The sequence below is a fragment of the Diabrotica undecimpunctata genome, chromosome 6 (assembly GCF_040954645.1).
Source record: "Diabrotica undecimpunctata isolate CICGRU chromosome 6, icDiaUnde3, whole genome shotgun sequence".
Classification (NCBI taxonomy): domain Eukaryota; kingdom Metazoa; phylum Arthropoda; class Insecta; order Coleoptera; family Chrysomelidae; genus Diabrotica; species Diabrotica undecimpunctata.
In genome coordinates, this window is record NC_092808.1 from 56,809,638 (window position 1) to 56,823,483 (window position 13,846).

Sequence of the window (13,846 nt, forward strand, 5' to 3'; positions counted from 1 at the left end):
CTCTGCTTTAGAAATAAATATTCGTTCTATGATCCAATATTTAGTTGCCAACAGAATAAAAAAATTTTATTATTCATTTGTTCTGTCAGAGAAAGTATATTTTGTTTTGTGTTGATGATTGATCCTATATTATTAGTACTTAAATAATTACATAGTATTACATTAAAAACCATTATTAGAAAAAAATAAACTGACATCTATCTGAATTATACATGTATTTTAGTTTTATATAGTTATAAAACTACTCATTATATAGGTGTTAGGGCTCGTAAACTTAAAAAACTTCTTTGAAGATTTAGTAAAACATATTTAAACTTCAAAGCAAAATAAATTGAAACTAAAAGGAAGAACTGCTATCACGTTTTCAATTTACTTGTAAAAAATGATATTTTTGCAGTTGTACCGACCAATTTTTAAAATATACCGGTATATAATAAAGCTTTATCGGCTATAATTATAATTTTAAAATTATGCGTTAATTTTGGTGCGCATACATTATTTTATATATAGTCCGTTTCACCTTTTTGTCCGATTTGATATTAAAACCAACTGAAGTAAGGTGAAATTGCAAACCAAATTACCAATGGCAGAGAGAAACAAACTTTCTAAATAAAAATTAATCATAATTGAATTATAAACACATCCATACAAATAATATATATTTATACACCAAAAATGCAAGACAGGAAAAAAATAGTCCTGGTTGACTAGTTGACAAAAACACTAGTAATCTTAAAAATGTTCTGAAACTGTTTTCTTGTGATATGTCTAAGTTAAATAGGGTGTTTATATGGGGTTAAGCCATAATTAATTGTAATTAAAATTACATGTTTTAAATAACGTTTGACGTTTCGATTTCCACTCCGGAAATAGTTTTCAAAAAGAGGTTATTTTAAAAAATTACAAGAAAATGTATAACAAACAAGTTTTTATATAAAAACTCTACAGAATCTACAAAAAATACTTCACGATTATGATTAACCTCACGCGTACTGATAAATAGATCGAACGACAATATAAGATAACACACAATCTTCTTCAACCAACTTCTAACAGCTCTATCTTTCGTTCCACATAGTTTTCATCTCTACAGTTTTCGTCTACGTCTGACTAGTAAAGACTACATCTCTACGGTTGACTACGAATGACCAAACCATTATAGTCATTGTTCTTGAATCTTTTTTGAGACTGTAGTCCTCCCGGCTCTGTCCCTAATCAAGTCTTTTCTGAACCTGCTCCTTCTAGTTTTACCCAACATCCACCGTAACATTTTCATTTCAGCTACCTTCTTCAGAAGCTCTCAAAATCTTCTTTACAGGCTACACTTCACCTCCGTACACCCATGCAGGTCTCACGACACTCTTGTATATCTTTCCTTTCAGCACTTTTCGATCACAAGGTACCCCGTTCATTCGCTTCCAGTTAAAATAACCAGCCTGTATCCTGCAGACAATTTCTCGTTGTAGTGTTCCCTCCCAACCATATATACTCCGATTTCAACCTGCTAACCTTAAATCCTTCCTCTTCAACTTCTCTAACACTCCAAAATGTCTTTGCTCTCCTATACTAACACGTCATCTATCACACACTAACATATCATCAGCAAAGAGCATTGACCAAGGAGTCCCCTCCCTTACTTTTTCTGTAAGTTTACCCATAACAACATTAAACAAGTAAGGATTCAGTGAAGAGCCTTGATGCAAACCAACCGTCACTGGAAAACTTTCGGTAATCCGACAGCAGTCCTTACTTTGGTGTACACTCCCCCATACATATCTTTCACGAGCCTCACGTACTTGTCAGGAACCCATTTCTCTCCTATACATCTCCATAGCTCTTGTCTAGGAACTGTGTCATACGCCTTCTCAAGATCTATAAATATGAAATGTAGCTCTCTTTTCTTCTCGCTGTATTTCTCTATTAATTGTCTCAAAGGAAACAAGGCATCCGTTGTCCTCCTTCTTGGCATAAACCCAAACTTTTCTTCGCTCGTCTCTAACCTTCACTCTACAATTCTCTCCCAAATTTTCATTGCGTGCGACATTAACTTTATCCTTCTATGGTTCTTACAGTCCTGAATTGTCCCCTTTATCTTTATTCAATGATACATTCACATTTTCTTTCCATGCATTGGACATCCTTTCTTCCTCATAAATCCTACTATCATTTGCCACAAAATATCAACCCCTTCCTCTCCTAGAGCCTTCCAAACCTCCACAGCTATTTCATCAGGTCCTAATGCTTTACCATTATTAACGCCTCGACAATTTCATCTCGCGCTATCCCCGGTATTACATTCTCATTTGGAATACCGCATCATCTGTCTCTCCTCTGTTGTCCTTCATTTAGCAACTTTCTAAAGTACTCGTATCATCTTTGCTTTATTTTAACCACGTTCGGTTCTTAACACTCTTCCATCCGCAATCTTAATCTGCCTCTGCCGGACGTGGGTCAAGTTCTTTGATGACTTGTCCCTTGATTTAGCAATGTTGTATAACTTTTTCATCGCTCGGGTATTTCCAACTCTTCATACAGCTGTGCCGACGATCTTTTCTTAGCAGTATCTATCATACTTCTTTCTTCTCTCTAACCCTCTGTTACACTTCATCGTTCGACCACCAAGTTTCTTTGTCTCTATGAGGTCCTTTACCAGATGTTTTTCCTAGCACTTGCTCTCCTACTGGCACCACAACTTTAGTGTTGGTTTCCCACCAGTCATTTACCGTATCTTTTTCCGCAAGCTCTTCCTGCACTCTACTCTTAAATACTATTGCCAAATCCTTATCCTTTAACTTCCACCACTTTACTTTCTGGTGTAATACTTGCTTTCCTTTCCGTCTCACCTTTATCTCCGTATCCACTATCACCGGTCGGTATCGACTAGCTACACACTCACCCTTTATCACTTTACAGTTGGTAACTTCTTTTAGGTGAATTCTTCTACACAGCACAAAATCTATCTGACTTTCACTTTCTCCGCTACTGTAGGTAACATACTGGTCTTGAGTGTTCATAAAGCATGTATTAATGACAGCCAAATCCCACACCACTGCAAATTCAATCACACTATGTCCTTCATCATTTCTTACTCCCATCCCCAAACCTCCATGAACTCCTTCTATTCCCGCTCTTTCTCTACCAATATGTCCATTCAAATCACCTTCACTAATACACTTTTCGTCTACAGGCATCTCGAGCATCTTACTTCTTCTGGTTACCCTTACAAGATGTTCCTTCCGTTCGTTGTTCAAAATAATACCTACTCTATTTCTGCCGCATTAGATAACATACAATAAAGCTATTTAATTTAAACTGAAGTCTTTTAAATACGAGGCATCTCGTATCTGACAGAGATGTAACTGTAAATGGAATTCGAGTATTTCACTTATCGGACAAAATCCCAAAACCAGTTTGCATATTTCGAATCTACTTCACATATGATTCACATTTTAATTTTTACTTAATATATCTTCTTTATTTTTGTTTATAAGGACATCACCTACTCGTATATACATAGAGAAGAATGGTAACACCGCACTCTTTAATTATTTCATTAATCATAAAAAATATACGTTGAATGTATGAATATTTTAATAAATAATTACTTACTTAATTAACTCTCCTTGATTCTTTGAAGTTAAAATAGACATATTAGAAAGTGCCATGAGATGTTTTGGTACTGTCAAACTGACATCAAATGTAGCCTTAATAGCAGGCTCATCCCAACAAGGAAAAGAACGCCTTGCATCTGTTGGAGCGAAGTGGGAAACAGCAGAATAAAACTCGGTTCCTTTTTCATCTACATGTTTACTTCTAAAACATAAATCTACATCAATATTAATGAGTATAGTTCAAAAAGCTTTACTACCAGCTGTGAGTAGAGTCTCAGAAATTCAAACCATAGATCAAAGCATCTACTTTTACAAAAGTTTATGGACCAAAGTAGCTCAGTTTCGACAAACATTTTAACTCAAAAGTCAATCAGTTTCACAAACGAAAGTAAATATGGTTAAATACTAGGACCTATTTCTTATATATATATATATATATATATATATATATATATATATATATATATATATATATGTATATATATACATATATATATATATATATATATATATATATATATATATATATATATATATATATATATATATACTATTGTGATATTTAAAGTCTTGGTGCGCCAAGCAATAATTAGCTAATTAATTTTTTTGATTAATTAAAATTATTTAAATGATATGATTATGACTCTATCACAATTTTTAATTCTTTTATCTCAGGGTTAAATTCGTGCTTCAATATCTATGCTATTACATGTGAAAGGTAAGGTCCAAAGAATACCGGAATAATAAAAAACACATACGATCTAACACTATATATTGAAATAAAAATAATGAAATAATTCACACTCAAAAGTTTTCAATAAACAAATCTCATATAAGGATTCTCAAAATTTTGTTCTCCGTACGTGAACAATCAAAATTAATGGTACAAACAATATTAACTGAAATCTCAAAATCCCAAACTATTCTAACTCTCCTAATCAAAATATTTATATCCTTTCTAAATTACGTGTAAAAATTGTGTTATCAATAAAAGAAAAAAACTGCAGAAACAAAAATATCTCTCTCTGATGATGAGTGGTCCAAATCCTTGTTCCTTGTAGACTATATTATCTCCTCTCAACCGCTCCCTATGTAATCAGCAATCTTACACAAATTGTTGCAAGTATATCGTCCTTAATGATCTCCTTCAAAAGCACAAATCATTCAAATTATGATAGCCTTTCTCCTCTCGATAAACTGAATCTCTCGTTGGCCCGAGTGAAAAATGACTCTTGGAATATCTTCTCTTTACGATAAACTGAATCTCTCGTTGGCCTGAACAGTGACTCTTGGAATATAAGTGGAGAAATATGACTTACAATATTTTGCTGCTTCAGCTTCTGTCAGATACACTAACTCCACAAAAACTCACTAACATTCAACACTACTGCTTGCTACATTTCAGGAACCGCCAGAGAACAATCACTGTTCGTCTTACAGACTTGGAAACCAACTGATTCTCTCTTCTCTCTCCTCAATCTCGCTAAACTTTTTCCTACATACTTATCCCACCTTTTTCAATCTCCGCCAATCAAAACTCGTCACAATTCCCCCATTTTTTCATTTCGATAACAAACAAATTTTTACCTATAATTATAAATTTCCTAAAACTTATTTACAAATAATATTTTTCTATAATTCTTAAAAACTAACAAAAACCTCTTTCTATAATCCCTTCTATTGTCTTTAATCACTGCATTAATGTATTTCAATTGTCTTTGGATTTCACTTAAAATTATGCGGGTCACTCAAGTATAACAAAGAAATAATTTATGCAAAGCTTACATTTTGTTTAGTACAGGTAATCCAAGAATTTAATAACTTTCCTTCTCCGAAATGTTTGTTGGATATTATCCTACTTATCTGAATTATTTTAATGTTTTTGAACTTTGAAATATTTTTAAACAAACCAATATTTTTCTCGATTTTACATATCATAACAAATCCCCGCCATTTGATCTGCCGAAAACTCTTTGTTAAATTTTAAAAATGACAAAAGTTTTCTAGGATCAAATTATTTCACTATGTTATTAAAATCTACTTATGATACTGATAAATGTCGTGAATGTTAAAATACCCCGTATATTGCCTGTCTTTATACGGGATTGGATACATTTTCGTTTTAAATTTTTCCAAGTATTTTCCCTTAAAAGAAAGTTCATAATTTTTAGCCACTCGGTTTACTTCATTAACAAGATCTCCATGGTTTCCTAAAATCTTCTCTATTTTCTTTCCCATGTTTTCTCCACAATTTATTTTTCTTTCATCCTCCTTTTGTTCACATGTGTTCACTGTCCATAATACTTCTTCACAAAATTCTGGATTCTCGTCCATCAGTGCCATTTTTTCTTCTGTTTTCTTTTTATCCTCTAATTCCCTTTGGTATTCCGAGCACCATGTTTCTATTCCTTTCATTTCTCTGATGATACCTTCTTTTTCTTCCTGCTTCCATTCTGTTTTATCGTCGGTTGCCAACAATTCTTCTGTACCTTCTATTTCCTGTTTTTCTCTGGTCTCCATCTTATTTTCCTGCTTTCTTTTCGAACTCTTCTTCTTTTTCTTCCTTCTCTTTTTCTTTTCTGTTAGATCTTGTTCTTGTACTTTCGGTTTATCCTCTACAGTCATATCGATTTCTTTGCGTTTTTCCTGTGCATTGATCCTTCCAGAATTTGTTTTCCTATCTGTTTGCTTTTCTTCTCCTGTGTTGTCTGGTTCTGCTCTGATTTCCAGTTTATTTTCCGAAAAATTTATGGTGATATCATTTTTCCTCAATTCATCAATTCCCGCTATCATATCATGATTTAAATCTTCAATCACCACACATTTCATATTATGGAATTTGTTTCCCACTCTTATCTGTACTCCCAAGCCTTCGTTTACTGTCGTCAAATTTTTATTGTTTGCACCCACTAAATCAACCCTAGGAATCTTATACACAAATCTGTCCAAATTTAATTCTTTTACTAGTTTTTTATTGATTAGCGATATCTCCGATGAAGAATCTATCACAATTTTAATCGCTTTATGTTTTATAAATGCATCTAAAAATATTAGATTAGAATTAGAAATTTGTCTGTCGTTTCCTATTGCTACATGATTCATCTCCCTTCTATTTTGTTGTTGGAAGCTCTGGTTATTTCTATCGTCCCTTTGTTCGTTAGTATTCCTATTCGGAGGATTTTGTGCATCTCTATTCCTGTTGTGATTTTCATATGTTCTATGTTGTGTGTCATTCCTGTTATCGTAATTTTGTTGTCTATTGTAATTATTGTAATTTCTCGGCCTATATTCGTTTGTTGATCTGGGATGTCGGTTTCTCTGGTCATAATTTGATGAATACCTTCTTTCCGGTCCATTATATTGGTCATGTTGTCTTCTATTTCTCATTTCTTTTCTTTTCGCTTCTTTTAATTGAAGGAATTGGCACAAACTATCAATATCTTGATAGTTTCTCAAAATCACGTGATCTTCCAACGTTTCCTCAAAATGTCTGCTGATCATTTCTACCAGCTGTTCGGTAGAATATTTGTATTCTAGATATTTTGAATTGTTATATATCTGCAAAGCATATCTTTCTTCAGATATTCCCATTTTTTCGTGATATTTTCCATTCTGTAGCTCTTGGTTGATTTCTCTCTGTTTACTTTTCCCCCAGAAATAGTTGAGAAATTTATTTTCAAAATCTGTCCAATTTTCAAACTCATCTTCCTTGCTTTCATACCATAACGCTGCTCCTTCTTTCAAATGGTTTCTAATTGTTTCTTTGCAATCGTCAAAATATCTAATATGTTGTAATTTGGTTTTCAAATTTTTAACAAACGGTACTGGGTGTGTTTTCCGAATATCCCCGCCAAATTGTATTTTCGCCTCGCTTGTTCCATGGATGATAACTTCTTTTCTCTCTACCCCTCTTAGTTCAATTTCTGCCATTTGTTTTTCATTTTGCTTTAATCTTCTTTCTACTTCCTTCCTGTCTTCTTGTAGCGCCATTTCAAATTTTTCTTCTAACTGTTCTAATTCCTTTTTCTGGACCGTCTTACTATCTTTCATTACATTTTCAAGTTTGCTTTCTAATTCCCCCAAATTATCTTTAATTCTCATTTCTTGTTCTTTCATATCATTTTTAATTTCATTAATCTCTTCTATTTGTTGTATCAGTTCTTTCTTTATCCCCTCAACACATCCTCTAATTTCCTGTTCATAGTTTTCCAGACGCTGCTCTATATTGCTCATTGTTTGTTTTGTTTCCCGTTGGTTTTCTTCCATTTTTAGTGATGTTTCTTGTTGATTTCTATCCATTTTATCCATTTTCTTTGATGTTTCATTTTGGTTTTTCTCTATTGTTTGTTTTGTTTCTGCCATTGTTTGTGACTGGAGTTGCATTAGTTGTAATATTTTATCTATTCCTGATAGTTCTTTTCTCTCCTCAACTATTGTCACATTTCCTTCATTATCCGATCCTTCTTCAACAATTGTTTCCTCTTCTCTGTTATCCTCCTTCCTTTCTTGCATTTTGCTTTGACTCCTTGTGGTCGACATGTTGTTTCTTTTCGTTACTGTTTTTGTCCCCGCCAAATGTGAAATTTTACAACACTCTATATGTTTCAGAACACGACAATATTTCTCCCCAAATGTATTAAATTTTCACGACAAATATCAAATATGCAATCAGTAAAATTCAAATAATTCAAAATAAATATCAAATGTACGATTGGTAAAGAAAATAAAATCAATTAATTCAATAGCAGTAAATATCCACTAACTACGATCAATCAATAACTCAAATTTATATTCCCTGGAAAAATTGTCAAAATACTTTCAAATTCAAATTCCCTCAATGTTATATGTTTTTATCTCTGGATCACCTGTACTTATTCCAGATCTCTTTCCCTTCCTTCAAATGTAAAGCTGCGATATTTTCAAGCCCCACGTTTTGGAAGCCAGTTATTGTGATATTTAAAGTCTTGGTGCGCCAAGCAATAATTAGCTAATTAATTTTTTTTTGATTAATTAAAAATTATTTAAATGATATGATTATGACTCTATCACAATTTTTAATTCTTTTATCTCAGGGTTAAATTCGTGCTTCAATATCTATGCTATTACATGTGAAAGGTAAGGTCCAAAGAATACCGGAATAATAAAAAACACATACGATCTAACACTATATATTGAAATAAAAATAATGAAATAATTCACACTCAAAAGTTTTCAATAAACAAATCTCATATAAGGATTCTCAAAATTTTGTTCTCCGTACGTGAACAATCAAAATTAATGGTACAAACAATATTAACTGAAATCTCAAAATCCCAAACTATTCTAACTCTCCTAATCAAAATATTTATATCCTTTCTAAATTACGTGTAAAAATTGTGTTATCAATAAAAGAAAAAAACTGCAGAAACAAAAATATCTCTCTCTGATGATGAGTGGTCCAAATCCTTGTTCCTTGTAGACTATATTATCTCCTCTCAACCGCTCCCTATGTAATCAGCAATCTTACACAAATTGTTGCAAGTATATCGTCCTTAATGATCTCCTTCAAAAGCACAAATCATTCAAATTATGATAGCCTTTCTCCTCTCGATAAACTGAATCTCTCGTTGGCCCGAGTGAAAAATGACTCTTGGAATATCTTCTCTTTACGATAAACTGAATCTCTCGTTGGCCTGAACAGTGACTCTTGGAATATAAGTAGAGAAATATGACTTACAATATTTTGCTGCTTCAGCTCGTGTCAGATACACTAACTCCACAAAAACTCACTAACATTCAACACTACTGCTTGCTACATTTCAGGAACCGCCAGAGAACAATCACTGTTCGTCTTACAGACTTGGAAACCAACTGATTCTCTCTTCTCTCTCCTCAATCTCGCTAAACTTTTTCCTACATACTTATCCCACCTTTTTCAATCTCCGCCAATCAAAACTCGTCACAATTCCCCCATTTTTTCATTTCGATAACAAACAAATTTTTACCTATAATTATAAATTTCCTAAAACTTATTTACAAATAATATTTTTCTATAATTCTTAAAAACTAACAAAAACCTCTTTCTATAATCCCTTCTATTGTCTTTAATCACTGCATTAATGTATTTCAATTGTCTTTGGATTTCAATTAAAATTATGCGGGTCACTCAAGTATAACAAAGAAATAATTTATGCAAAGCTTACATTTTGTTTAGTACAGGTAATCCAAGAATTTAATAACTTTCCTTCTCCGAAATGTTTGTTGGATATTATCCTACTTATCTGAATTATTTTAATGTTTTTGAACTTTGAAATATTTTTAAACAAACCAATATTTTTCTCGATTTTACATATCATAACAATACATATATATGTATATATATATAAGAAATACTGAATATTAGTGACTGTCGATATAAGCAAACAACACAGTTTATTAGGGTTGCAGTCAGAAAATTGACCGGTATGTTAATGGAACACTCTTTTGACTTTTTGTCTAGCTTTCGGAATGGTTTTATTCCTTTTTCAAGATACTGTAATAAGTATATATTTATAATATTTTTCTATTACATGTCCTGAAAAACTCGTTTAAGGGTAACGAGCGAGTTTTGCATCTCAGCTACTCATTTATAAAATATCACAATTCTTCAGTGCAACTTACTAGTCGTTGAGATTATTTATAAAAGCATTGACACTCAACATTAATAACACACATATAAAATAATGGACAAAATACAATTCTCACATTTTTAAAATTTAGGTAAAGATAATAAAACTTTGTTTATGGCATCTTTTGCTGGTGTGTTTTAACTCTGACACATAGAGAACAGAAAGAAAAAACCCTATGTTTAAAAAGTAATTAGGTGTACTTAGGTGTAGGTTAATATTATGTTTCTTTTTAAGAAATACTAGAGGCCCATCTTAGGTGATTTTAATTTTTAAACCTGTCTTAGTATTTCTCTCTTAGCCTCGCTCAGGCAGATTTTGAAGAGTGTTGGAGATAAACTGCAGTCTTGCCTTAGTCCGTTATTTACCCAAAAATTCTCGGATAACTGGTTGTTAATCTTTATTTTTCTGGTCCATAGGCTCTTTTATTTTTCATGGTTTTTATGAGTTTGGCCATTAAGTCGGCTTTAATCTTTATTTCTGGTCCATGGATTTATAATCTTCTGGATATTTTTGGGAGATATTCAGGTGTGAACCCTTGTAGTTCTTTAACGTAGTGACTTTTAAATACATTGATGTTAATGGTTTGTATGTTTGTTGTGTTTACGTCCTTCCTCCTTAGATTTCGTATAATACTCCAAGCCTACGAAGATTTGCTTCCACCTAGACATGATTCCACTTCCTCGCATTTTCGTTCCCATCTTTGGTTTTTATGTATTATAGCCATTCTTTTCTTGGTTTCAACTTACCCTACAAATTTTGTTGATAAATCAGATGGACAACTTCCTCCCGCTTCCAAATTTAACTTCTAATATTAATCACGTTGTTCTCATTTTCTTCAATATGGTTATTTACGTCGTTATTAAGCTGCATTTCTTCGAAGTCTGGAAAAGATGTGAAACCTGGATTATGAAGGTTAATACGATGAACAAATTAGAAGTCTTCGAGATGTGGTCATATCGTAGAACACTCAAAATATCATGGTTTCAATCCATGTCAAACATAGAAGTCTTAAACAGAATAAATTGATATACGGTTGAATGCTCGAATAAATGAACTTTGAAAAATAAAGGCAGATATCGAGCACAGTTTTATTAATTAAATCTTGCCCAAGTACTTTCGCTCACTAGAGCATCCTCATGGGCATTTCGTCAATTTCGGGCTATCCAACAATCCCAGAATATCATAAACATAAAATGAAACATAAAGTTGAACATAACACTACACTAAACAAGGACAAACAGTTTAAAATTATTTAAAATAGTCGAAGCTACATTTTTGTCGGCAACAGGAGAGAGAATGGCTCCCGGTATTGGATGCATTCTAAGACAAAGAGATTCAATGTCACCTAATAATTTTTTTATACTGTACTGGAACATGCTTTTAAGAATTTGGATTGGCTGACAAGGGGATAAAAATAGATGGAGAATATCTAACAACTTACGTTTCGCCGATGATATAGTCATAATGGCAAGAGAGATGGTACAGCAACTCGTTGTGGCTACAGAAAATGTAAGATTAAATATAAAAGTAACTCATAGATAAATATAAATACCTAGGACATGAAATTATGATTGCCGGGGATAATCAGACCCATCAACTGAGAAGAATCAATGGAAAACTGAGAGAAACTTTTAAAAGTGAGCTGCCCACATGCCTGAAGAGAAAAGTATTTGATCAATGCGTCCTCCCAGTGTTGAACTTACGGAGCAAAAACACTAACTTTAACAAAATCCTCTGCTACCAAACTGAGAGTTACACAGAGAAAGAAGAATGGTGCGTTATGCATGTTAGGAATAACTCTGTGAGACAAAATAAAAACGAAGAGGACAGGAGAAGAACCAAGGTAACTGACGTCATCGAAAGGATAGCCAGACTAAAATGGAGATGGACAGGACACATATCTAGAATGACAGATAGGCGATGGACAAAGGTTATTGGAATGGACAGCAATGGAAAACAAGAGATGCCTCGGTCGACCACCTACATGATGAGTTGACGATTTAAGAAGACAAAATAAAAACTAAATGAGAGTGCCGCAAGATAGACGGCATTGGAAACAAGAGAAAGAGGCCTATGTTGAGCAGTGGACTTTTGAGGTCAGGTGATGATGCTTTGGGTTTCGATAAGGAATCATTTAAGAGGGTTCTATTCCATTCCATAGACAATCTAAAACTTCGTCGTGGGTACGTCATATTTTAGTCAAATGACGTATTAAGAAAAAAATATAAAAAAGACGTGCATTTGACGTTAACTTCGTCACTCTTTTTACTTAGGGTTACTAAAAAAGCAATAATATAGGATGGTAGAGGCTAGTGATGTAACGAATGTCATTTTTTGAACATTCGCGAATGCGAATATTCCGTTTTTTTTTTTTTTAAATTGGCAATTTTAATTGTCTCCGGCACTGCCGTCAGTTTCATTTGCGCGAGGTGTGTAGTTAGATAAGTTCAGATAAATTTAGTAATCCAGCAATTTTCAGAACAATTATACAAATTATATTGTACTGTATTACATTGCAGTGTAGTGTAAAATACATATTGTTCCGAAAATTGCTGAATTACAATTACTAAATTTATCTGAAATTATCTAACTGAAGTAGAACTGTTTATGTTTGTTTGTTTACACTCCTTACATGAAAACACAGATTATTTTTAGTTTGTAGTTGAATAATTCTTAGCTTTTTCAAGATGATTGTCTAAATTAAAAACTTCAGGATAATAACAGTTTCAAAGAATTATTCGTTTTTTTTTGTTTACATTGCATTATTTATTTTTTTGTTTTCTAATTTTATAGTTTTCTAAGCTTGTAAAATAAAGTGAGTTTTCTTAATAAAAAAACTGAGAAGTGAATGGATTTTTATTTTATTAATCTTCAAATTTTTTTTCTTATATTCATATTCGCAAAACATTCGCACAAATTTCGCGAATGCGAATATGCAACAATATGCGAATATTCGCGAATGCGAATATTCGTTACATCACTAGTAGAGGCACATTGTATATGTAACTCCTAGTCAATAGTAATTTCTAGTTAAAATACACAGAAAATTAAATAAACTAATACCTATAAAATCCTTTCATGTTGTCTTCCAGTTTTCCACTAAATCCAATATCCAAAGTATAATTTCCTGGAGTAAGAGCAGACTTGAATTGAAACACAGCCATTTCTTTTTCAGTGCACAATTTTGTATCAGTAGGTGAATATTGTTCATTTTCAGATTTTAAAGTTATTGAATTCAGCTCCAAATCTAGTGAATGTAATTTAATTTCATGTGTAGAAGTTTTTACCTATTTATATAAAAAATAAATGTTAGATATGTGTGAGTATTCAAAATAAATTAATAAAGTACACATTTCAAATAAAAAAAGAAATCATTTTTTTGAAAACAAAAAATTATAATCAAGCACCTGATTCAAGTATTTTTGGGGATAGTAAACTTATCTACTGATGCAATATTTTGTATGCAAATAGTAGGTACTAAGGGGACTGATGGACGACAACTCGCACTCTATTACCACTAGGTTAAATTTACTTTTTCCAACAACTCATCATCTGGTAACCAGATATAAATCTCAATCGGTAAGAGTC

General features: G+C 32.5%; 1 protein-coding gene across 3 annotated transcripts in view; it reads right to left on the bottom strand.

Annotated features, from left to right (window-relative positions):
- LOC140443456 (puromycin-sensitive aminopeptidase-like) overlaps window positions 1-13,846 on the bottom strand; it is a 50,387-nt gene that overhangs the window by 28,562 nt on the left and 7,979 nt on the right. For all 3 annotated transcript variants that reach the window (XM_072534727.1, XM_072534729.1, XM_072534730.1), the window contains exons 3-4: window positions 13,322-13,545; window positions 3,610-3,813 (exon numbers count right to left, since the gene is read on the bottom strand). In XM_072534727.1, the coding sequence (XP_072390828.1) occupies window positions 3,610-3,813; window positions 13,322-13,545 (428 nt within the window). The remainder of the gene's footprint in view (window positions 1-3,609; window positions 3,814-13,321; window positions 13,546-13,846) is intronic.